Below are 25,943 nucleotides of genomic sequence, written 5' to 3' on the forward strand. Positions count from 1 at the left end.
GCGGGTTAAAGATCCAGCGTAGTCACTGCTGTGGCCCGGGTTCGACCCCTGGCCCGGGAACTTCCACCTGCCCCGGGTGAGGCCAAAAGAAAAAAAAAAAAAAATCTGTCCTTTGTTTTTTTTATGTATTCCTTATCCTTGAAAACATTGAAGGCGGGGGGGGGGGTGTTTTAGACTGTGATTTGTAGGATAATCACGCGCTTGGCCCAGGATTCCATGCCTCCAAATTAACTTTTAAAAATTATCTCTTGCCGCGGGAGCGGCCCAAGAAATAGCAACAACAACAACAACAAAAGACAAAAAAAAATTATCTCTCATATCGGATTATTCCTTCAACTCTCTGAAGATTATGGACACTACGGGTGCATTTTGGACTCTAGAGGGCGCTGGTATTTTTCCCAGGAGAAAAGGACGAAGGAAAGACTACACCGCCTCGCGCTTATTGATTTTTGAGTTGGATTAACTGAGAGTAGCAGTCACCTCTATTTATTTCCGTAGAATTGATGATAGAGATATATGGTCTTGTATTTTCATCTCAAACCTGAGACCCGCAAATCACCTGAGCTTACAAATTTACTCCATATTCTATCAGGTTCACGTTGTTTATTACCGCCTGGCGACTACTAAAATTATTTCTATTCATTCTTGTTCCAGAAAGGATTTAGGGTAGCCTTCAAGATACATAGCACGACCAAAGACATCGAATATAACTGAGGAGAATGAGGAACAGGGAGAATAAATTCAGGCAATTATACAGAACCAAAGTTAGTTTAATCACAAAATGTATTCCATTAAATAGTAGACACTGCCAAAAAGGGGCTACAAATCTGGCAGTATGGGAGGAAAGGTAACACGTAAGGGGCTCTCAGCATCTAAAACAGTGTTCCCTGAGCCAGTATTATACAAAATAGTTTTCTTTTTCTTCTTTTTTTTTTTTTGGCTATGTCTGCGGCATGTAAAAATTCCCAGACAACAGATTAAACCCCCGCCACAGCAGTGACCTGAGCCTCTGTAGTGACAACCCCAGATCCTTAACTCACTGCACCCCAAGGGAACTCCTTTAAAAAAATTTTTGTAGATCCCATGAATTGCCTTATAGTAATATATAGAGATATATGTTCCCTGTGCTGATAGCTCTTAAACAACCATAAAATAACTAATTTGTAGACAAAATGACTTAGAGGCAAAACTATAAAAAATATATCACCATTAAGAACATTAATTAAATGTAACAAATGAGTTTGGCTGAAATTAAATTACTGCTTGCAAGGCAAATATGAAACTAACTGCTTCCATTCTGATACTTTTGAATTTAGCTTGGTTCTTTTACTGGATGTCATGTAATGATTCATTTAGAACATGGGTTTTCTCTCTTTGGTTAATATGGTGTGCCTTGACGTCATTTGTCTTTCATTTGGCCAACAAAAAAATCTGAATATTTTGATATTATCAGATCCCAAATATTGCTGTAAACACAAATAGAAACGTGGGCCATGAAATGTCTGTCAATATTTGGTTATGAGACACTCATCCAGATAACAGGAGACTCCTATGAATACTCTAAGGTATTTGTACTTTCATTTGGATGATCTAAAAAAAAATGAAGTAGAATGAACAGTTCTTTCTACTTCATGGAAATTCAATTCATTGAAATTCATTGGCAAAGAAGATGATGGGAGAGAGAATAACGAAGTGATTTCTGGGATTGGGATCTGGGGGTGCCCATCAACAAAGAAAGCGTTTAGATAGAGTCACGGATCTGGTGGCTGAGATAATGAGTTAATTTTATGGTTTGTGAAGTTTGGGATGTCTGTGCAAGATAGAAAAGTCCAGGAGTTCCTGTCGTGGCGCAGTGGTTAAAGAATCCGACTAGGAACCATGAGGTTGCGGGTTCGGTCCCTGCCCTTGCTCAGTGGGTTAATGATCCGGTGTTGCAGATGCGGGTGGGATCCTGCGTTGCTGTGTCTCTGGCGTAGGCTGGTGGCTATGGCTCTGATTAGACCCCTAGCCTGGGAACCTCCATATGCCGCAGGAGCGGCCCAAAGAAACAGCAAAAAAAAAAAAAAAAAGATAGAAAAGTCCAGGAGGCAGTTCACCACATCTGTCTAAAGTTCAGGATGGGTGTCTGGGCTGGAGAGAGAAGTCAGAATCTTCAGCGTTGTTATAGTTATTGTGCCCCCTCCCCCAAATTCACCCGTTGAAACTCAAATCCTTGATACCTCAGAATATCACCATATTTGAAGATAGGGCCTTGAAAGAGGTAAGCAAGGTTAAATGAGGTCATATAGACAGACCTTAATCAAAACTGATCAGTATCCTTATAAAAAGAGGAAATTTGTACATTCAAGGACAAACATTGGAAGAGGCAACGAGAGGGTACCCACCTGCAAGGCAAGGGGAGAGGCCCAAGAAAAAATGAACCCTAACTTACTGGCATCTCACTCACAGACTTCTAGCCTCCAGAACTGTGAGAAAATAAATTTCTGTTTTTTTTCTTTGTTTGTTTGTTTTGGGCTGTGCCCACAGTATCTGGAAGTTTCCAGGCCAGGGATTGAACCTACGCCACAGCAGCAACCACTGAGCTGAGCCACTGCAGTAACAACGCCAGTGCCTTAACCTGCTTTGCCACAAGGGAACCCCTACATTTCTGTTGTTTAAGCCAGGCTGTGGCATTTTATGGCAAACTAAATAAAAGCATGTATTGATAGTAGTGGAAGCTATAGCATGTCTGAGATCATCTAGGATTACAGAATGAGAAGAAAAGTCTACCTCCGTAAGAACTCTGGGGAACACTTCACATCTCTAAGAGCTAGGTGGGAGAAAAGGAGTCCCCAAAAGAGAATGAGAAGGACTCTCTGTGGCGTAGGAGAAGAGTCAGCAGAGCCTGATGGGAGCCAAAGGAAGACAAAGTTTCCAAAAGAGAGGAAGTACTGCAAGTGGTTCAGAAAGACGAAGCCTGAAAATAATTTTGGCAAGTAGGGGGACCTCATAAATGCACTTTAAGAAGAATAATTCTATCAGAATGATTCTGATAGAAGCCATACCGTAGATTTTAGTGTGACTGGAGTTGGGGAAAGAGAGCCAAAGAAAACTTTTTCAAGAAGTTCGATTTGAAGAAGCATGCTTTATAAAGTCTCAGAGTAATTTCTGATGACTGCATAATTGTCTGTCATTTGATTGTATTACTTTCATGTTGTCTGTGTTGGTTAGAAATTTATCTCCTTATGTATTTTTTTAATCTATTTATTACTGTTTCAAATAACTGTGACAAAGATATTTAGATATACTTTATTTTATACGCAAATCAGTTCCTTAGGCTAGATTGCTAGATTTAAAATTGTTGAAAAGAGGAGTATAAATATTTTTAAAGTGTTAGTTAGATCCATCAAATTATTATTTAGCAGGAATATACGAATTTTTGTCTTTCATGCAGTGTAAGAGGTGACCAATTTCATTATATCCTAGCTAGAAGTGAATTTTGTGATTTTTGAGAACTTTTTTTTTTTGTTTTTTGGTCTTTTTTTGGTCTTTTTAGGGCTGCTCCTGTGGCATATGGAGGCTCCCAGGCTAAGGGTCTAATCTGAGTTACAGCTGCTGGCCTACATCAGAGTCACAGCAACTCCAGACCCAAGCCATGTCTGCAACCTACACCACAGCTCACAGCAACGCCATATCCTTAACCCATTGAGCAAGGCCAGGGATCGAACCCGCAACCTCATGGTTCCTGGTTGGATTCGTTTCTGCTGTGCCACGATGGAAGCTCCCTGAAAACATTTTTGTTCCCTACAAGAGGGAACCTTGGCTCCTCAGACAACTGGCAGGTTCAAGTTTTGGGAAAAGGAAAGTTCAAGAGGAGCCTGGTATATCTGAGTCAGGAAGTAAGGAAATGTTCAAGAATTGTTGGAGGCGGAGTTCCCGTCGTGGCGCAGTGGTTAACGAATCCGACTGGGAACCATGAGGTTGCTTGAGGGTTCGATCCCTGGCCTTGCTCAGTGGGTTAAGGATCCGGCATTGCCGTGAGCTGTGGTGTAGGTTGCAGACGCGGCTCGGATCCCCCTTTGCTGTGGCTCTGGCGTAGGCTGGCAGCTACAGCTCAGATTGGACCCCAGCCTGGGAACCTCCATATGCCGTGGGTGTGGCCCAAGAAATTAAAAAAAAAAAAGAAAAAAAAATTGTTGGAGTCATATTAAATGGATTCAGGAGCCAGCTGGAAGGGGCTTTCATTGGACAAATTGGGTTCAACTGAGCATGAAAATGAGTGATGAGGAATTCTTGTTGTGACACAGTGGGTTAAGGATCCGGCACTGCTGCAGCTGTGGCAAGGTCACAGCTACAGCTCAGATGTGATCTCTGGGAACTTTCATATGCTGCAGATGCTGCCACAGAGAAAAAAAAAAAAAGAGTGGTGGCAATAAATGACACCACATTGGCCCCCCACCCCACAAGTTCATACTGATACTATTAGAAGATGAACTTAGGGGTATTAAAATTCTTGAGTTTATTTGAGCAAGAATTGCTCATCACCAAATGGGAAATGGTTAGAAGCAGTCCATCGAAAAGGGCCAGGGGAAAAGTCTTTTATAGAGAAGAGGCTGAGGTAAAATAAGGAAATTATTTGATTGGCTATAGCTTGAGCTAATGGCTTATTTGGCTGTTTATGACTGGTTATCTGCTGGCTTCAAATTTCTAAATTTGATGCATGACAAGCTTGGGTTTTGGCTTATTTGCATAGGCTACGAAAGCATCGGAGCCCCCTCTGTCTAATGGCTACCTTATTCAATTAATTTGATAATACTAATCAATATTAAAAAAAGAAAGAGTAAGAAAAGCTATTTACTTTCCTTTTTTTGTGGCTTAAAGAACAGGAATTTATTGTCTCATATTCTGGAGGCTAGAGATCTGAAATCAAGGTATCATCTGATTTCCTTCTGAGGGTGGTGAGGCAAAATTTGTTCCCGCTTCTCTCCTGGCTTCTGGAGGTTGGACCATAATCTCTGGTGTTCCTTGATTGTGGCAACATAATTCCAGTCTTGGCCTGGTGATCTTCCTGTGTCTGTCTCTGGGTCCAGATTTCCCCCCTTTTTAAGGTCCACCAGTCACAATTGATTAGAGGCTCATCCTACTGACCTCATCCTACCTTGATCATCTTCAATAACCCTATTTTCAAATATGTCCACATTCACAGGTACTTCAACATCTTTTTTCTTTTCTTTTCTGGCCCTGATATGTAGCAGCTTGATGTGAGATCTCAGTTTCCATACCGGGTATTGCACTCAGGCTACAGTGCTGAAAGTGTTGAGTCCTAGCCACTCGACCACCAGGGAGCTCCCTAGAACTTCAACATCTTTGAGGAGGACACAATTCAACCCACAGCCATAGTAGAACTGAGATTTGAACATAAAGTGTGGGTTGGAATTGTAAGATTCAAGAGGTTATGGCTGTACCCTGGAATGCGTGGAAGGCTTGAAAAACTACTGCTGCCTGGGACCACTTGCTCCAGAGTAGGACCCAAGCATGATGGATAGTTTTTCAAAAGCTCCCTCAGTTGATTCTAATGTACAACTAGGGTTGAGAACTATTGAAATTATAAAATGCCATCCCTGTTCTGCAGAGGAGTAAGTCAAAGTGACCACTAGCTCGAGATTACAAAACAATTTCAAAGGGGTTCAATTCAGTTTAGTAACTATTTATGGGCCTCTTGACAAGGCTTTGTAATGGGCTCCGACAACACAGATAGAGACATAGGGTGGAAGAAGGTGGCAGTGATTGGAAGGGGGCACGAAGTGGGCACAAAAAGGGCTTCTAGAGTGCTGATAAAGTTCTGTTTCCTTACTGGGTGGTGCTTACAGAGGTTATACAGTTATTGTTTTGTGATAAGTCAGTGAGTGCTCATGATCTGTGCACTTTTCATGAGATAGGCTCTCCTTTCACAAAAAGTTATATTCACGTGAAATAGAGTGATATGATTGTGACCGAAGGTGCCAACATCAAACTGAATTCTATGTGTGTCACATTCTTCCGGCACAGGTCCAGCCACTTGGGAGATGCCAGAAAAGTCATCAGAGAAAGCGAAGGGCCCTGTGTCACCTGGGAGCAGATGAAAGGAGAACATCAGCTGGTCTCAGGACTTACTGAAGTTCAAGTTCTTTGTGTCTCAGTGCAGAAGGAATTCAGCAAGATGCAAAGTGATGGGTAAAAATAGATTTATTGAGAGAGGTAGACAGAATGTGGCGAAAAGCTATTTATTTTCTATACAAATACAATTAATACATATAGCATAGTACTCTCATCACAATAATCAGATCAGCAAGAATCATGTGTACTCTGACAAAAGTTTTTTTTTTTTTTTCTTTTCCTTTAGGGCTGTACCTGTGGAAGTTCCCAGGCTAGGGGTTGAATCAGAGCTGCAGCTGCCAGCTATAGCCACAGCTACAGCCACAGCAATAGCAGATCCAAGCCTAGTCTGTGACCTAAACTGCAGCTCATGGCAATGCTGGATCCTTAACCCATTGATCGAGGCCAGGATCGAACTTGCATCCTCATGGATACTAGTCAGGTTCTTAACTTGCTGAGCCACAGTGGGAAATCCTGACAAAAGTTTTTGAGGCAGATATTTACATAAAGTATCCTTCTATATTTAAAAAATTCACCTTGAGTTAATTTTGATATCTGGAATGAGGTGAGAATCTAAACTGCTTTTTTTGGAATTGCTGTCTTGGCTCAGCTGTTAGTGAACCCGACTAGCATCCGCGAGGACGTAGGTTTGATCCCTGGCCTTGCTCAGTGGGTTAAGGATCCCCTGTTGCCATGAGCTGTGGCCTAGGTCGCAGCTGTGGCATAGGCTGGGGGCTACAGCTCCAATTGGCCCCCTAGCCTGGGAACCTGCATATGCTGCAGGAACGGCCCAAGAAATGGCAAAAAGACAAAAAAAAAAAAAAAGTGTCTGTCAAATGGCCATTTTATCATTGTTATCTTAAATCTGGAGGCCCCTTAGACTGAGGAGGCTCCAATGTTTTAGTAACCTATGTAAGCAAACCAAAACCCAAGCCTGTAATGCCTCAAGGTTAGAAATATGAAACCAAAGATAACCAATCACAAACAGCCACCTAGACTTTCCCAAATAAGCCATCAGCTCAAGCTATAACCAATCAAATAATTTTCTTGAGTTGCTTCAGCCTCTTTGTAAGTCTTTCCCCTAGCTTCTGTCCATGGAGTGCTTCTAACCTCTTTGCATTTGGGGATGCCCGATTTCTTGCTCAGATAAACTCTTAGACATTTTAATATGTTACCTTTTAACACCGTATATGGAGTTTCTTTTTTTAAAAATGATTTTTATTTTTTCCATTATAGCTGGTTTATAGTGTTCTGTCAATTTCTGCTGTACAGCAAAGTGACCCAGTCACACAGATATATACATTCTTTTTCTTGCATTATCCTCCATCGTGTCTCATCAAAAGTGACTAGATATTGTTCCCTGTGCTATACAGCAGGATCTCATTGCTTATCCATTCCAAATGCCATAGTTCACATGAGGTTTCTATATACATTAGTGTATTGACTGGGGTATCCTGTTCATTTGGTCTCTTGATTTAATTTACACTTCATGGTAGGTGTATGAAACATTCATGTCACCAGGCTAATTACAAGGGGTGGGTTTGCTTTTCTTTCTGTTTTTGGAAGGCATAGACTTGAGCATGTTTACAGGCTGAGGAGGAAGAGTTATTGAAAAAAGAGAGGTTGAAGATATGGTGGAAACTCCCACGGGAGATCTGAGAGGGTGGATTGAGAGCTGCGAAGATTGATCGGGGAAAGAAGAGGCTTCTTTCTCCCAGAGATGAGGACAGGAGTCAGGTCAGGGTAGATGTGGATGCAGGTAAATGTCATGGGGGTGGTTAGTTAGGAATCAGACCCAACACTTGGGTTATTTCATTTGTAGATGAAATTCTCTTGTTGAGTATGATAGTGAAGGTCACCAGTGGTGGCGTGGGGTAGCAGTAGTGAGGAATGGAAGAATTTGACTACCAACTCCCCGGCTGATTGCTGAGGGGCCCATCTGAAGATGGTGACCAGGATTTATACTGCTATCAGCCTTCAGGTTTGGATACTACTCTGAGAAGACACAACTCAAGGAAAACTGGGTGCTGATTTGCCAAAATTCTTGTGGGGAAAGGGCCTGCAGAATTAAATTAAAATAGCAAAATGATGGATAAGGCTGGTGAGGACGATAAAGCGAGACAGGGATTGGTGACTTTATTTGCGCCAGTCCTTGCAACAAAAAATTTCAGTGAAAAAATTAGCTGTAGAGCTAACATCACTTATTCTGGATTAGACACTATGCCAAATTCTTTTTTTTTTTTTTTTTTTTTGGTCTTTTTGCCTTTTCTAGGGCCGCTCCCGCGGCATATGGAGGTTCCCAGGCTAGAGGTCCAATCGGAGCTGTAGCCACCGGCCTACACCAGAGCCACAGCAACGTGGAATCCGAGACGCGTCTGCAACCTACACCACAGCTCACGGCAACGCCGGATCCTGAACCCACTGAGTGAGGCCAGGGACCGAACCCACAACCTCATGGTTCCTAGTCGGATTCGTTAACCACTGCACCACGACGGGAACTCCTATGCCAAATTCTTTACGTACAATGTTTTATTTAATCTTCAAAAAATTATCTGTGAAATGGGTACTGTCATTAACCCCATTTTACAGATAAGAGGTTTGGAACTTAAAGCAATAAGTAATTTGTTTCAGGTTACAGGGCTCATTGGCAGAATCACTCTAGTCTGACAACAGTTTTTGCTCTAGGTGCTCTATATTACTCAAAGGAACGTCAGTCCATAAGAATGCCGAGCCTGGTAATATATGTGTTCGATGATGTTGGTGCCCACATCATCGAACACATACGGTAACTGCAATCTAGTCAGCACCCATCCGCTGACCCGGCACGCGTGATGCTCACGCGCGCAGTCGCGGTGGCTTCCTCCAGAAAGGCTGAGGCGGCTTTATCTCGGTCAAGGTGTCGAGCACGACTCTATCTGGGCTGGACTCTTTCTGTCTGAGCGTCTGATCCGAACGTCCTGCAGGCGGGGCGGGGAGGGCGGAGCCGGGCCCTGGGAGAGTGGCGGATTGGAGGGGAGGAGGAACAGAGGGCGGAGCCTTGGGGGGGAAGCGAGAAGCCGCAGCAACCATGTAAGCAGCTTTGCTTCCTGCCGCAACCGCCGGCGGCCTGAGTAGCCGGCGCTGTCCTTTCTAGTCGCCTTCCTGCTCCAGAACTGGGTGAAGCCGAGGCTGGGGTGGAGGGAGGCCAGCGGGGCTGGGGCAGGAGGCGCAGGTAAGGGAGGGGGCCTGGCGCGCGGCCGGCTGGGCCTGAGGGTGGGGAGGAAGGCGGGTTTAAGAAGCTCTGGGGCGGAGCGGAGGGGAAATCCGAAGTGAAGGCGAGAGCTGGGGCTTCACTACCGCGGCTGGAGGCCGGGCTGTGGCCGAGGCAGGGCAAAGAAGAGCAGGAGAACCTGTCCCCTCAGTCAGCCGGCTCCTTAATTCCCCAGCTGCCCCTTGCCTGGCGAGTGGGGAAGGGAGCCGGGTGGGGCTGCGCTTTAAGAGGTTTCCTTGGAAACCTCTGAAGTTCCCTTGCTCCTCCTCTTGTCCCGTGCACTTGAGCTGGTTTCTGAGATGCATAGTCCAGTTCCTCCTCCCTCTGATGGATAAGCTCTGAGCCTTTCTTTCAGAGATGTATTCACAGACTGGGCAAGAAAGTTCCTAATTTGCAGAAACGACACTAACAATGGGGTTTCAAATATGTATATACTCCCTGCTTCTGCTATTTGAGGCTTTACCATGTGTACCTATGTTTCAAAGTCTCTTGAGGAGAGGATTTCCCAGTTCGTATTTTCCCCTTGTTTAGAACGTTCCCAACAAAAGGTCGAGAATGGAATATAAAAATGAGGCATCTCCTGTTCAGTACGTAAGTTATTATTAAGACATTCAGGAAATATGAGAAATACTGGAATTCAGTATTAAGTTATTTTTATTTACCTGATGAATATATATATGAAATTATCCTGTACTGATTCAGCGCCTCCTTTTGTAAAATTATTCCTGTACTGACCGCAGAGGTAGTTTCTTGGTATATTGTGCTGTCTTATTTTTGATTTATTTGAATCATATTTCTGAAATATTTGAGTCTTGTTTTCCGGCACTCCCAAACTCCCACTATAAAAATTCCAGCAAAAAATATTCTTAGTTTCTTTGGGTTGGATTCGAGTTTGTGACGAAGATGGGCGGGTGAAGTTTCTTCTGCAGAGAGAGTCTACTCTCCTGTGTCCTCCCTTTTTCTTCTTTCTGGGAAGTCATATGGATCATGTGGTTTTCCTTTAGAAAACCTTGATCTGTTGGTACATCGATCAAAAGTTGAACCAAAAAATCTTTGTAGGTGGAAAATAATGCTTCTAGTATTCAGCTGTCCTGCATTGTTAGGTATGTATTGAGTACTTAAAAAAAGTATTCGGTACTTAGAAATGACTGAGCTGATACTTGGATTTTTCTGTCTGTTAAAATTTTGTTTTGGCTCATGGAGCAGGCTTATTTTCAACATCTGATTAGCTTTTTGATAGTGGGTCTGCATACACTAGTAGGATTCCTCACTAGTGCTGCTGATACACGAGTGGTTTTTGAATGAGTAAGTTAATACTTATAATTACTTCTCGGATAGGAAAGCGTCCTAGTTTATATCGAAGTTTTAAGCTACCAGGTAATAAGGGTGGTAAGGCAGTTTTTTCAGGATCCTGATATCACTATGTAGTTATTGAGATGAACTCTGTGATTATATTTGTTTCAGAAATTACACTTGGTGAGTGTGCTCACGGTAATTTTTATCTTTTATCTTCAAAGCCTAATATGTGGGTGACCCTTAGGCGTGATGCTAAGACTCTGGGGAGGTTGCTGCCTCTGCTTCTCATGTTACTTGTGTCAAAAGTAGGATGTAGGGTGTTCTCCAAGGCCTTCAGGTTGTTTTTGAGGTCACATTATCCTTTCTCCCAAGTGAAGTCTCTGCCCCCCCTTCCCCTTTTTGAGTTTACACTTCATTAATCGCCACCTAATTTCCCAACCCTTTATGCTGGAGTATGGATTGTCCTGACACTTTAGAAGGACATGTCCTTTCCCTCTTTCCTTCCTCCTTTTCTCCCCCTTCCTCTTCTCCTTCCTCTTTTTCCTCCCCCTTCCCTCCGTTCCAATAAATAGTTTTGTTGCCAACATTCTATTCATCAGTGGTTTCATTTTTGCTTTGTTTAATTAATAATGAATTAAATTATTAATCAGGCAACATCTTGAGTAGTTAGAATTCAGATAGACCAGATTTGGAAGCCTGTGAAGAGCTACAAAATTAATTTTGCTCTGAAAAACGTAAACATGGGATCTAGTTATAGCCCTACCACGGAGTAACTTTGTGACGCTCAAGGAAGTTGTTTTAGGTTCAGTGTACCTTGGTTGTCTTAAAGGTAAAATGTAGTAATAAGGCTAGCTCTGTGAGTCTTCCAAGACTTTTGTAAAAATGAAAGGAGATGGGAGATAGGATTTTGAAAGTGAAAAGCATTTTATAAGAGTGTAATGTCCTCTTGGTAAAGTATAAATTAGATTCCAAGCTATAGCTTTTTTTTTTTTTTTTTTTTTTTTTTTTTTTTTTTTTTGGCTTTTAGGGCTGCACCTGCGGCATGTGGAGGTTCCCAGGCTAGGGGTCAAATCGGAGCTCCAGCCTATGCCACAGCCACAGCAATGCCAGATCTGAGCCATGTCTGCAACCTAGACCAGAGCTCATGGCAATGTCAGATCCTTAACCCACCGAGTGAGGTCAGGGATTGAACCCGCATCCTCATGGATGCTAGTCAGGTTCATTAACCGCTGAGCCATGATGGGAACTCCGAAAGCATTTTAATGTTGAGTTATGCGTTGTTCATGTTTCTCTTTTATTTGAAGTGTTAATCAATGTGGCAGAAAATAGACATCAGTGCTTTTCTGTAACTTCCATCTGGTGATGTGGTTAGCGTCATTGCTTTGGTTGATTAGTGATTTTTGGTGATAGGATACCTAAATGAGTTTAGGCTTCAAAGGAGGGAAACCTGATGCCTATGCCTGGAGGACAGATGAGGGGGATGTGTTCTCATAGGTGATGAGACATAGCTTGGGTAACTTTTGAGGTTTTATAACCTCACCTATGAGAAATATACTTAAGGGGGCACTTACTTCCTTTTCTTGGAAATATTTATTTTTTATATTTTTTTAAAAGAAAACATTGAAATAAGTAAAATAAAACTTTGAGGAATTTGTATGCTTGGGCAAAATCAGCCCCCCCCATAACTTTAAAAAGCTGGGTATCTCTTTTTCCAAAGAAAAAAAATCTTAAAAAATATGTTAGTTATGTGGAAATCTTTTTTTTTTCCTTTTTGCATGCTCACATTTAAGCCTTACCTCCAATTTTTAATAATTTTGGTATATTCTGTATTTGAATAGTAATACCGAAAATGAGGTTGACTGTGTAATCCTAGTTTTAGGTGACTGAGACTCTTGTGATCTAGATTGCAGTGTTTTCAGTCTTAATTTGGACTATATACTTAACTAGATTTATTTACTCTTTGGTTTTCATAGGTCTGACTTTCTGAAGTCAGATTTCTAGACATTTGGTTGCTGTTTGGAATCAACCTTTGGGTTTCCCGAAGAACTTATATGTTTGCTTATTTCTTTTGTTTATTAGACTCATGAAATGGCCACAGATGATAAGACTTCCCCAACATTGGACTCTGCTAATGATTTGCCTCGATCTCCTACTAGTCCTTCGCATCTCACACACTTTAAACCTTTGACTCCTGATCAGGACGAACCTCCTTTTAAATCAGCATATAGTTCTTTTGTAAATCTCTTTCGATTTAACAAAGGTAAGACTCACTCTTAAACATCGGAGACCCTACCATCTTGATACTCTGAAATTCTCCTGTCTGACTTTCATGCAGGGTCTTTGCAAGAAAGTGAAATATTAACAAGGAGGTAGCTTTAATCATAGGTCAGTGGGGTTAACTGCATAAGAGACATGCGAGAATTTTCCCTTTAATCTTTTTAATTATTGGCAACTGAAGATCTGAATTGAAAATTAAATGTTGAAATTGGCACAGCATTGTAAATCAACATACTTTAATAAAAAATAAAGAAAGAAAAGAGCTTTAAAAGGAGGTCCCTTTTTAAAGAGAAGTTAGCATTCTTTTTTTTTCCCTTAATATATTTCAATTTTCTTAAGTTCATAGAGTGGACTTTGCTCTTTTAGGGGTTAATAGCCAAAAGATTTTAACTATAGCAGTGAAACCAAAGGATCAGCACATAGGAGGAAAGCTTTATATTTTTCAAAAATTGAAAGTTTTCATGAAGGCCTATTATTGACTTAAACTTGTTAGGATAAGGTGTACATTTAATGACACCAGGTGAAAAGATATTTTGAAAATGAGCTCTTTTTAAGTAATATATTTTTTATTCATTTGAAGAATTGAAAAAACATGGCCTACATATTTTGCTTTATATTTGGCTGTATTATTTGAAATGTGTTAGAAAGCAATCCCTCCAGTTGTAAGGGATTTGGGGGTTAACAATTTAATTACCTCAGTAGAAATTTTAGTAGTATTAACTTTTATTAGCAGTCATGTTTAAAGCTCTGTAATACCTACTGTTAGTCCATTTTGAAGCAGTGATCTTTAAAAATAAACAGAACTCAACAATCTTATTTTTTAGAATAGTTTGAGTTATGAAAAAAATTGAGCAGAAAATACAGAGAGTTCTCATAAAGCCTTACACCCAGTTCCCCCTGTTATTTTATTTATTTTTTTCTTTTTTCTTTTTTTTCTTTTTAGGGCCACACCAGTGGCATATGGAGGTTCGCAGGCTACGGATCAAATTGGAGCTGTAGCTGCTGGCCTACGCCACAGCCACAGCAACTCGAGATCTGAGCCACATCTTCAACCTATACCTTAGGTCACGGCAACACCAGATCCTTAACCCACTAAATGAGGCCAGGGATGGAACCTACAAACTCATGATTCCTAGTTGAATTTGTTTCCCCTGCAGCACAATGGGAACTCCCTCCCCCTGTTATTAACACCTTACATTGGTATAGTACATTTATTACAATTAATGAACCATTATTAACACATTTTTTTTTAATTAAAAAAAATTTTTTTTTCTGTTTTTTTTTTTTTTTTTTTAGGACCGCATTTGCGGCATATGGAAGTTCCTAGGCTAGGGGTTGAATCGGAGCTACACAGCAACGTGGGATCTGAGCTGGGTCTTCGACCTACACCACAGCTCACCTCACGGCAATGCTGGATCCCCAACCACTGAGTGAGGCTAGGGATTGAACCAGTATCCTCATGGATCCTAGTTGGGTTCGTCAACTGCTGAGCCAGGAAGGGAGCTCCTGTTAACACATTGTTATTAACTGAAGTATGTATTTTATTTATATCTCTTCAGTTTCTATGTAATGCCTTTATTTTTTGTTCCCTGATTCCATGTTATATCACATTACATTTAGCTATTTTAGGAGAATATTATTTAGCACATATTTATTGAGCACCTAGTATCCACTGGACACCGTTTTAATAGTCCAAGGGAGCCACCCCATAAAACAACAACAAAAATGTGAAGCTTGTATTTTGTTTGCTTTAATATGCCCAAGAAGTTTCTTTTTTTTTTTTTGTCTTTTTGTCTTTTAGGGCCACACCCGCAGCATATGGAGGTTCCCAGGCTAGGGGTCCATTCTGAGCTGTAGCCGCCAGCCTACACCACAGCCACAGCCAACATGGGATCTAAGTCGAGTCTGCGACCTACACCACAGTTCACGGCAATGCCAGATCCTTAACCCATTGAGCGAGGCCAGGGATCGAACCCGTGTCCTCATGGATGCTAGTTGGGTTTGTTAACTGCTAATCCACGACAGGAACTCCAAGAAGTTTCTAATGAAAGTAAAACAAACTGAAGATCACAAATACAAGGATGTAATTATTGGCCTGTAATTTTGTCACCTTTGAATCTCTTTTCATTAAAAAAAAAAAAAAAAAAAAAAGGCCTGGAGTTCCCGTCGTGGCTAATGAATCCGACTAGGAACCATGAGGTCGCGGGTTCCATCCCTGGCCTTGCTCAGTGGGTTAAGGATCTGGCATTGCCATGAGTTGTGGTGTAGGCTGCAGATGCGGCTTGGATCCAGCATTGCTGTGGCTCTGGTGCAGGCTGGCAGCTACAGCTCCGATTCAACCCCTAGCCTGGGAACCTCCAAATGCCGCAGTAGCGGCCCAAGAAAAAAAATGGCAAAAAGACAAAAAAAAAAAAAAAAAAAAAAGCCTAAGTTTTACTTAGTCATGTAATAAAAAGTATACATTCTTTCCTAAAACAACAACAAAAAAAAATGCATCTATTTCCTTTCCTTTGCTGAACTCTGAGTTTTAGTTTTTCTAATAATTCCAAGCTTTCCTTTGCTTCAGAGCGAGCAGAAGGGGGCCAGGGAGAACAGCAGTCTCTGACTGGAAGTTGGACCAGCCCTCAGCTTCCTTCAAGGACACAGTCTGTGAGGTCACCTACACCATATAAAAAGCAGCTCAATGAGGAGCTCCAGCGGCGATCTTCAGTGTTAGGTAAGACTGTTCTTGATTCATCCCTCTCAATGTAGTAGGTTTTCCCAGTCATTGTGTTTCCCAGGTTGTTCACTGACTTAACTTTTTTGCCCTTTGAAATAGTCAGGTACCCTTCAGAATCAATGAATCTGTTAACCTAGAGAGTGAAAGAATTTGTTGATAAAAAGAGTTCTTAGATATTTCATTAAACTTTAATGTAGGCAAGGCAGAGATCTCTTGACTGTGTTTTGATTAATTACTTGCTTGGGTTTCAGCAGAGAACAGTTTGCCACACCCCCAGGAGAACACAGGTTAGTTTCAGCTTTGTGAATGAATGCTGCACAGAGTCTGGGGGCGGCCAGCGTAATGGGATGTGCATGCCTCTGGCTGCAGAAGTCTCTCCACTCCATTAGTGGGCTGCCACTTGCTCTTGGCCTTCTGTCCTTGTCGGGTTGCACACTGTCAGTGTGGCTGGGTAAGCTGAGCTCCTCTCGCCTGTCTATTCTCCATCCTGGTCTACGACGCGGTCACCTCCTTCATTTTCATGCTCTTCTCTTTAGTACAGGCTGGGATCAGTGCGTGAATCGAGAGACTAGAGAAAGTGAGTTCTGTTTTCTTTCTGTTAGATTTTTACCTTGGTGCAGTGGTTTGCCCAACTCAAGGTGACAGGAGAAGGGCAGTGAACGGTGGCATAATGGAGGGGAGGGTTGAGCGTAGGTGTCCAGGAATGTCAGGGCCTGTCTTGCCTGGCCTTCGAGTGAAAATAGGCGGCCCAGGTAACAGTGGTTGGCAGGATATTTTATTGCTAGTTGAGCCTTGCTTCAGGACTTTCTTCTGGTGGGTTGGAGGAGGAGGAGGAACAAGCAGAGGAAGAGTTTCTTCTGAAGGACTGGAGCAGATTGGGTTGCATCACCTTTGCAGGTTTTCCAGGGCAGAGGGCCTCAGCCTGGGGTATGTCAGCCTTTTGGAAGAAAGAATCAGAGGGTAGGAGGGAGAGAGGGAGAAATGAGCTCCTCACTCCAAATGGATGGAAGGAAGCGCCCATCCCCACTTTAACCTTTAACCTTAATGGACTCTTCTTAGCTCTTTAACCTGATATGTGATAGCATTCCTATTTTTGCTAAGGAAGCTCTTATGACTAAATTTTATGCTGAATTAAACGTAGGATTTCTTTGTTTATAAAGTTGAGGAGTTGGACTAGAATCCAATCTTTTAGGGGTTACAGACTGACAGCCCACCAAACCTTGCTCTGGTGTTTTGCTAAACTTTAATTTAAATATCACTGAGTAGACTATAATGTCGAGTTTGCTGCAGTCCCCACCATTCCTTACTGTCTTTTATCAAGTCCACTTGATTCTTTCATTTTTACTTTAGCCGTTGGAGGCATTTGAGCTTCCCAAGTTGGGACTGTTCAACCAATTAATAGCTCCTTTTCCTACTAAAAGGCTATGGTTCCACTATTTATTAACTCTGTGACCTTGAAAAGTCATTTCTTTTTCTAATACTCATTTTATTAGAGAAGCCACTAAGATGATTTGCTTGAGAGCAGAGTGTGCTAGACCAGATTTTCTCTCAGGTCTCTTTCATCTTCATCCACGATCTGTGATTCTTTTGCTTCTAGAAACAGCCTTGCTCTTCCTTATTCAATTATTGCACACTGCTGATGATGCTATTTGTATGCTCTTATACTCCTTAGTGGCTAAATGCAAGTGGCTTCACAGTTAATTGTTGCCTGTGCATGGGAGCACAGCCTTACTCTTTTAACAGCTTCATCTGTCTCCTTTTACAATTCATAAATCATGGTTTAAAATGGAGACTTGAGAACAATTTGGTCATTCTAATACATATACATTTTTATTCTAAGGTATCTCCTGAAATTATTGTTTATAGAAAGAAAATGTTTTCAAAGTTTTCTAGGAATTCCCATTGTGGCTCAGTGGAAACAAATCTGACTAGTATCCATGAGGACACAGGCTTGATCCCTGGCCTCACTCAGTGGTTAAGGATCTGGTGTTTCCGTGAGCTGTGGTGTAGGTCACAGACATGGTTTGGATCTGATGTGGCTGTGGCTGTGGTGTAGGCCAGCGGCTACAGCTCCAGTCTGACCTCCTAGCCTCAGAACCTCCATATGCTGTGGTTGCGGCCCTAAAAAGATAAAAAAAGAAGTTTTCTAACATTGGTGCAGTTTAGATATCATTTCCATAATTATTATCTTGGAAACTTCTTAGCCAATTTAGATTTAGATACCAGCCTTTCATTCCTCTCTAATCCTTTCCTTCCCGTCCAACCAAAACAACACCAAAGGCAAATCTAGCAAATACATGGATTTGGTAAGCGTTTAGAGTGGGCTGTTTTCCATCTTGCTTGGCAGAGATTATTAGGTTAATGAGTTTAAGCTAATAGAGATGCTTATCCTTTTCATCAAGCCACATCTACTTCCTCCTTAGGTTTAATAACTGCTGGAGCCAAGAATAGGTAGACACTTGTGAAGTCATCTTGCTCTAAAAGGGAAATAATAGATGACAGCTTTAGTGGGCACACCCCACTCTGGAATGTAGGTTTGTTTTGTTATTAACAGGATTGGTTTCAGGATTGCTATTTCGAGAGCAAGGGATCCCTTCTAGTTTAGAGCTGCAGGGTGGAGGAGTGGCACTTCTTGGGTGAAGGGAAGTCTGTGGATAAATGGCCATCCTGGATGTTCTGCAGGCTGTCAGACTCTGTGGGGTTGGTTATTAAATTACTCCCTTGCAATTTACCTGGCGAGCCTTTGGGTTTGTGGTTTGCAGACTGAACTGAGCTGTTCAACCCTGTTGCAGACCTGTTTGACTGTAGAGACTGGGCTAGGATAACTCACTGGGATTGCTTTTCCTTCTGCTAAATTTCTAGTAGGTATTTATTATGGCTTAGAACCAAAGCACCCAAGAAAGCATTAGTAAATTAAGTGATGCTCCTGTCCAGGCCTCAGAATCATCAGCAATCTCAGACAGTGCTTGTCTCAGATAGCCCTTATTTGCTTGCGAAGCTGTGTTGTACACGGTAATAAACACTTTGAACAGCCTCTTACTCTTATAAAGACTAGTTTTAACTCTCAATTTGTATCACTGGCCGGGAGAACATAAGCATATGCTGAAAATAAGAGGCACTTTGCATTGTTTGCATTGATACTAGAGACTATTAAGGTTTTCGTTTGTTTATTTTTTTGGTGCAACTGACTTAGACACCAGAAGGAAAGCAGAACCTACCTTTGGAGGTCATGACCCTCGTACAGCTGTTCAGCTTCGAAGCCTCAGCACAGTATTAAAACGCCTCAAGGAGATCATGGAGGGGAAGAGCCAGGTACTCTAGAAGGTTTAGAAGATTACTTATTAAGCACTTATACAGGGATCATGCATTCTTCGCTGAAAATGATACAATGCCACTTGAAAGAAAGTTCAGTTAATGCTAACTCCAACTGTGACTCACCATATTTTTTCACATAAATTCTTCATTTTAATTTATCTTTTTTTTTCTTTTATGGGTTGTGCTTTTGGTGAAGTGTTTTTCTAGCCCAGGGGCAAAATAAATATTCTCCTGTGGTTTCTTTGAGAAGCTTTATTATTTGTATAGGGGTCAAGTCTCATTTTTTTTCCTGCATGGAAGACCAGTTAGACTCGGCACCAATTTTTTTTTTTTAAGACGACCCTTCATTGATTACATTAAGTATCTTGTTATTAATCCATATATATATGTGTGGGGACGTGCCAACACTTCTCTCGTCCACAGCGCCTTTTTTTTCTATCTTTGCACGAGTGCCCTAAAAATATTCTAGCTTTAGAATAAGTCTTAACAACTGACACTGAGTTATTATAAGTTGTAATATGTCCTTCAGCTTATTCTTCTTCAAGATTGTCTTGGTCATTTTGGCCTTTTGTATTCTCGTGCGAATTTTAGAAATAGCTTCATTTGTGCAAAAGAAACCTTCTAGGATTTGATTAGCATTGCCTTTACCATTGCATCCTAATACTCAGTATTTTTAAGAAGGCTTCACACATTTTTATTGTTACAGGACAGTGACCTGAAGCAATACTGGATGCCAGATAGCCAGTGTAAAGAGTGCTATGACTGTAATGAGAAATTTACCACTTTTAGGCGCAGACACCATTGCCGATTGTGTGGGCAAATTTTCTGCAGTCGTTGCTGCAATCAAGAAATCCCTGGAAAATTTATGGGTTATACAGGTAAATGCATATTACTGACCATTTTTTCACTTTTACAGGTCATGACTATAAAATAGTTATAATACAAGACCCAGGTTAAGTCATTTTTTATTTGGACTTTATGTGTGAGCTGGGGCAGGCGGCAGGGGGGAAGGGCACAAACATGCAAGAGACATGGCTTCGCTTTGAAGGACCTTGCTGTTGGATAATAAAATAGATGAAGATGTTCATAAATAATGAGCAAAAGGCCATGTATCATAGATCTAGCAAAAAACCATGGGCATGTTAACATTGATTACACAAGATGGTTAGGGTATTTTACTATGAGAATTTTTATTTTATGAAATAAAGATATCCCTTGAGTTATATGACACTGGACACTGTGCTTTAGCAAATTGCATTTACTCATATTCTTCCCTAAATTTTTTTTTCCTTTTCCTTTTTTTTCTCTTTTTAGGGCCACACCTGTAGCATATGGAAGATCCCAGATGGGGTTCTAAGTGAAGCCACAGCCACATGAGATCCGAGATGCATCTGTGACCTATACCCACACCTTGTGACAATTCTGGATCCTTAATCCACTGAGCGATACCAGAGATCAAACCCATATCCTCATGGATACTTGTAAGGTTCTTAACCTGCTGAGCCACAACGGGAACTCCCTTCCCTAAATTTTAGTAATCCAGACATTTAAAATCATTTGTTGAAGCAGGAGAAACTTAACAATGTGTGTGGGTTGATACAGTGACTAGGAAGTGGAAGGTGGGCAGAAGTTACCAAAAAGGGATGCTCTTAGCATCTCTTTCGTGTTATTTTTATTATCATGCAGAACTCCTTTTTGGCCTTATTCACTTAAAAAAAATTTTTTTTTCATCTTTTTAGGGCTATACCCTCAGGATATAGAAGTTCCCAGGCTAGGGGTCAAATTGGAACTGTAGCCACCAGCCTACACCACAGCCAAGCAATGCAGAATCTGAGCTGTGTCTTTGTTGTACACCACAGCTCCTGGCAACACCGGATCCTTAACCTACTGAGCAAGGCCAGGGATTGAGTCAGGTTCGTTACTGCTGAGCCATGATGGGAACTCCAAAAAGACATTTTTTTTTTTTTTAACTTAAGAATTCAGACCCCAGTTTCATCCAGATTATGGCTATAGCCTTCAAAAGATTTGTTTACTTTTAGTTTTTCCATACCTCTGATTCATTTTTCATACTTGTTAATATCTTGTTAAATGCTAATCTCATCATTTCGAGGTATTGCCTGGCGCAAAACCCTTTCAGAACTCCCATTACCTTTAGGATAAAGTTCTGTCTTGTTCATATGGTTGTTGTATTGGTTCCCTAGGGTTTTCGTAGCAAAATACCACAAACTGGCTTAGAACAGACAGAGATTTTTATTGTCTCTCAGTTCTGGAGGCCAGAACTACAGTAATAACCCCCACTCCACAGGTTAGGGAACAAATGTAGGGCTTCTGTCATTTGCTGAGTACGTCTATTCCAGTTATATATTCTCATACTGGAGGATAACACATGGGTTTGGCAACCCACTGAACCCCTTGTAAGACGGACCTGATCTGAAACTCCACTGATCGCCTGACCTCTGTAAGCCCCTGCTTTGACCTGAAACCACAGTAATGTCTTGGGCCTCTTGGAATTGGTATTAGTGCAGAGCCCAAGTCCAGTAATCCCCCTGAAGTTTGACTGTTAAACCTTTTTCTCAGTGCACAGACTCCCCCGTAAAAGGCTGTCCATCCCTTGGGGAAGCAGTGTACATTTTGGGGCAGTGTATTGGGGGTTCTTCCTCAAGGTGACCCGGCTTTCTGTCATTCAGAGACTTCTGAGTCTGTAAATGGCTCAAGTCTGCGAATTGGTTGAAGGAGCACGACTCTTTTCGATTCCAGTTAGACCTCTATTCGGTGATTTAGAGCTCCTTTTCATATGCAACTCCAGTAAGCATTTAGTGGACTGCCCATTTACTTTTTTAGGACCACCAGGATCAGAGCCATAGATCTCTATATAGATCACTCTCTTCTGATTACTGCTTTGACTTTGCTGTCAGAGTAACACGACCACCTTGTTTTTGGTGATTCAATGCCACCCCGAGTTCCCCATTGCATTTAGGTTTCTCAGTTCAGTGCCAGCAGTTCTGGTTTACTTTTTGACCTACAGAGAAGGATGAAGGCAAAGCTCTGCAAGGATATTATCAGAGCTCTTTTTTTTTTTTTTGTCTTTTTACCTTTTCTAGGGCCGCTCCCGCGGCATATGGAGGTTCCCAGGCTAGGGGTCCAATCAGAGCTGTAGCTGCCAGCCTACGCCACAGCCGCAGCAACGTGGGATCCAAGCCGTGTCTGCAATCTACACCACAGCTCACGGCAACGCTGGATCCTTTAACCCACTGAGCAAGGGCAGGGACCAAACCCGCAGCCTCATGGTTCCTAGTCAAATTGGTTAACCACTGTGCCACGACAGGGACTCCTATCAGGGCTCTTTTTAAATCCAGAATCTCTGCTTAGTGAGCCCCTATCAATGAATTCAGTTTGATCCAACTTCATGTTCTTTCCATTATTATTCTGTACCCTTGATATCCATTCCCACACATATTCCCTGGGTTTCTGTTTGTCTCCATTTGAAATGTCATGTCGTTCTTTTGGCGGGTAGTGAACTTCCTCAGGGGTCCCACTTTACAACTCACCTTTCAGGGCCTGCTGGGACTTGAGTCCTGTTACAGGTCTCTCAAAACAAAGAGGGTATTGGGTGTGGGTCCTGAGGAGAATAAACAGTGTCTTGCAAGGCAGTGAACTCATGGGAGGCCATTGTGAATTTTTCAGGCAAGCCAGGGTTAATGTCAGACAGGGTGGGAAGTCCACACCTACTCGCAAAGAAGATGAGGCAGAAGTTGAGAGTTCAGTGTCCTCAGCTTCATCAAGATCTTCCTTGATATCCCCATTGCAGGGTTCAGGAGCTCATTCCTTTATAACTAGTGCTCCCACTTGAGTAGCCGACCATCGCAAGTTTAAGTGGTCAGTGTGTGTGTGTGTCATGATTCAGTCACTTGCAGGATGAGACTTAGTGTGATTTTCAGCATTCTCAGCTCTGCAGCTATAAATGGTTCCTTTCAGGGAAGAAAGTTCGACTGAAATGTCCTGAGATATGCAGTCCATGGTCACCAGATCTTTGCCCCTTGTAAGTATTTGATTAGGAGTATCCATAGGTGATATTTCGTTGACGCTGTTGCCACATCATGCCATGGACTATCAGTGCTCCCATTACTACTGGGAATGAATCCTTATTGCTTTTAAGTCTAGAGACCATACCTAGAAACCCAAGAACCAATTCAGAAAACTTATCCTTAAAATCTTGTTGCTCTAGAACTACTCTTGGTACTAAAATTTTTAGTAAGGTGCTCCAAAGAAGCAGAACTAATAGAATCTTTACTTTTCTTCCTCTCAAATCCCCAACATTTATATATAGAAAGAGGTTTATTTTAAGGAATTGGCTCAAGTGATTAGGGGAACTGGCTAGTCAGAATTCCTAGGGTAGGCCAGCAGGCTGAAAACTCAGGCAGGATTTCTGTATTAAAGATGTGAGACAGAATTCCCTTTTTTTCCCCCTGGAATCCTCAGTCTTTGATCTTAAGGCCTTCAAACAATTGGATAGGGCCTGCCTTCAAACAGTTGGATAAGGCCCACCCACATTATGGAGGGTAATCTTAAAGTCAACAGATTGTACATTTTTGTTGTATTTTTAAAGAAAACCTTCACAGCAACAACTTGACTATTGTTGGTCTCAGCCAAGTTGACAAGTAGAATTAACCATTGCAAATGGGATAATAGGTTCTGGACACAATTATATATCATAAATAATACATGAATAAATACCTAGAATACCTAGGCACATAGAAAAGGATCAGTGAATGTTAAGCTGTGATTACTAGTGGTAGGAGCAGTGTTATCTCTGCATCTCTTATGCAATTTTTTTTTTTTCTTTTTATGGTTGCACCTGCAGCATACGGAGGTTCCTGGGCCAGGGGTTAAATCAGAGCTGCAGCTGTCAGCCTATGCCAACACTCATCTGTGACCCAGTTTCTCATCTGTGACCTAGACCTCAGCTTGCGGCAGTGCTGGATCCTTAACCCACTGAGCGAGGTCAGGGTTCATCCTCACAGAGATGATGTTGGATCCTTAACCTGCTGAGCCACAGGGGGAACTCCTTGTGCAATTTTAAAATTTTGACTGTTGTGTTCAGTGGGTGGAGTTCTTTGAAGGCAGGCTGTGCCTTATCAACCTGTTTACCTCATCATATAATATAGACATGTGCTCATTAGGCCCTTGCTGGTGAGGATTCTTCAGGAAATGAAAACTTTTCTGGTCAGGCTTGGATACCTTTAATTTTTTTGTCTTTTTAGGGCCATACCCAGGCATGTGGAAGCTCCCAGGCTAGGGGTCCAACTGGAGTTGCAGCTGCCGGCCTATGCCACAGCCACAGCAATGCCAAATCTGACCTGCATCTGTGACCTACACCACAGGTCACGGCAATGCCAGATGCTTACCCACTGAGCGAGGCCAGGAATTGAACCCACATCTTCATAGATCCTGATCTGGGTTCGTTACTGCTGAGCCATGGTGGAAACTCCCTTGGCTCCTTTTATTGATCTGATTGTTTTCATTCTAATAGCTGACTGATTAAGGGAGATTTCTTTTGCAGTGTAAGAACCAAGCCTCTGTTTGCAAGACCTTTCTGTAGGAGGTAATTTCATCTCCTTCCTGCAGTTCTGCTTTGGTTGGCCAGTGGTGGTGTGTCCTAGCACTCTTTTATCATGGCCTGGAGTTCATTTTGTTGTTGTTGTTTTTGGTTCCTGATTGGAGGTATTTTTCTCTAGATTCATCTGTTGAATCATGGTGTTAGAAATGAATACAGCAACATACAGTATTTAATTTTGCTTAAAATACATGCATAATTTAATAAAGCTGAGTACTGTGTAATGGTTGTCTTAGAATGAAAAGATCCTTTATTGTACTTGGTAGTAATTACAGTAAAAACACTTGACTTTTAGAGGTCTTTTGTTCCATGTCACTTTAGTTTTCTAATGTTAATGGTCAGAATAATTAAAGTAGACTTGTTGAGTAACATTTATTGGTAAAGTTTAATTATCTTAACTCCTTTTTAAGTGCACTAAAATGTTATAGAAAAACGGTAGAAATGAAAATTTAACATTTAGGCAGAACTGCATCCAAAACCAAAAAAATCCAGCATTTGAAATTATTAAACAACCTTGTTGTTTGTCTTCCCAAGAATATTGTATTTCCATCCTAACATTAACTATAAGAATTTCCTTTATGGTTTTCCCCCTCATATTTCATATCGTTTGTAAGCCAGTTTTGTTTGTTTTTAAAACCATGCCACCTTGTGGACGCCATTCTTCACGGCTTCACATAGAGATCTAAATAACGTTTAACCTCCTTGATACTTAGGGAAAAAGTGTTGTTGCTATTTGTGTTGGTTTATGTGTTCAGTTAAAAAAAATTCTTTTTTCTTGAACCTGTTGTTGCTGATAGATCCCTAACTTCACTTTCAGAACCTTGGGAATTTTTTTTTTTTTTTTTTGCCATGCCCATGGCATGTGGAGGTTCCCAGGCCAGGGATCAAACCGGTGCCACAGCAGTGACCTGAGCTGCTGCAGTGACAGTGCCTGATGCTTAACCCCCTGTACCCAAAGGAACTCCCAAGAAGTGTTCTTTTAAGCAGAGTTTTCTGGTACATTGAGTCAAATTTTCTTGTTATAAATATTTGGGGTAATTTGGATGGATTTATCATAATGATTATTTTTGAAATATATAGCAGAGCTAACTACATTAATTCACTTTTTTTTTGTTGTTGTTTTTTTAGGGCTGCTCCCATGGCATATGGAGGTTCCCAGGCTAGGGGTCGAATTGGAGTTGTAGCCGCTGGCCTTCACCACAGCCACAGCAATGCTGTATCTGAGCTGCGTCTGCGATCTACACCACAGCTCACGGCAACGCCAGATCCTTAACTTACTTAGTGAGGTCAGGGATTGAACCCGTGTCCTCATGTATCATGGTTGGGTTCGTTAACCACTGAGCCACGACAGGAACTCC

The 25,943-nt window shown here is 41.7% G+C and overlaps 1 protein-coding gene across 15 annotated transcripts in view; it reads left to right on the forward strand.

Moving 5' to 3' along the window:
• PIKFYVE (phosphoinositide kinase, FYVE-type zinc finger containing) overlaps positions 9,121–25,943 on the forward strand; it is a 96,573-nt gene continuing 79,750 nt past the window's right edge. For 5 of the 15 annotated variants that reach the window (XM_013984434.2, XM_013984438.2, XM_013984439.2 and 2 more), the window contains exons 1-6: positions 9,190–9,325; positions 12,740–12,920; positions 15,504–15,653; positions 15,908–15,943; positions 18,850–18,968; positions 19,678–19,849. In XM_013984434.2, the coding sequence (XP_013839888.1) occupies positions 12,749–12,920; positions 15,504–15,653; positions 15,908–15,943; positions 18,850–18,968; positions 19,678–19,849 (649 nt within the window). In that variant the 5' untranslated portion in view covers positions 9,190–9,325; positions 12,740–12,748. Of the gene's footprint in view, positions 9,326–12,739; positions 12,921–15,503; positions 15,654–15,907; positions 15,944–18,849; positions 18,969–19,677; positions 19,850–25,943 lie in introns of all 15 variants that reach the window. The other 10 variants (XM_013984437.2, XM_021076160.1, XM_021076162.1 and 7 more) reach the window with 4 other exon arrangements.

This window comes from Sus scrofa, chromosome 15, assembly GCF_000003025.6.
Source record: "Sus scrofa isolate TJ Tabasco breed Duroc chromosome 15, Sscrofa11.1, whole genome shotgun sequence".
NCBI classification, from domain to species: domain Eukaryota; kingdom Metazoa; phylum Chordata; class Mammalia; order Artiodactyla; family Suidae; genus Sus; species Sus scrofa.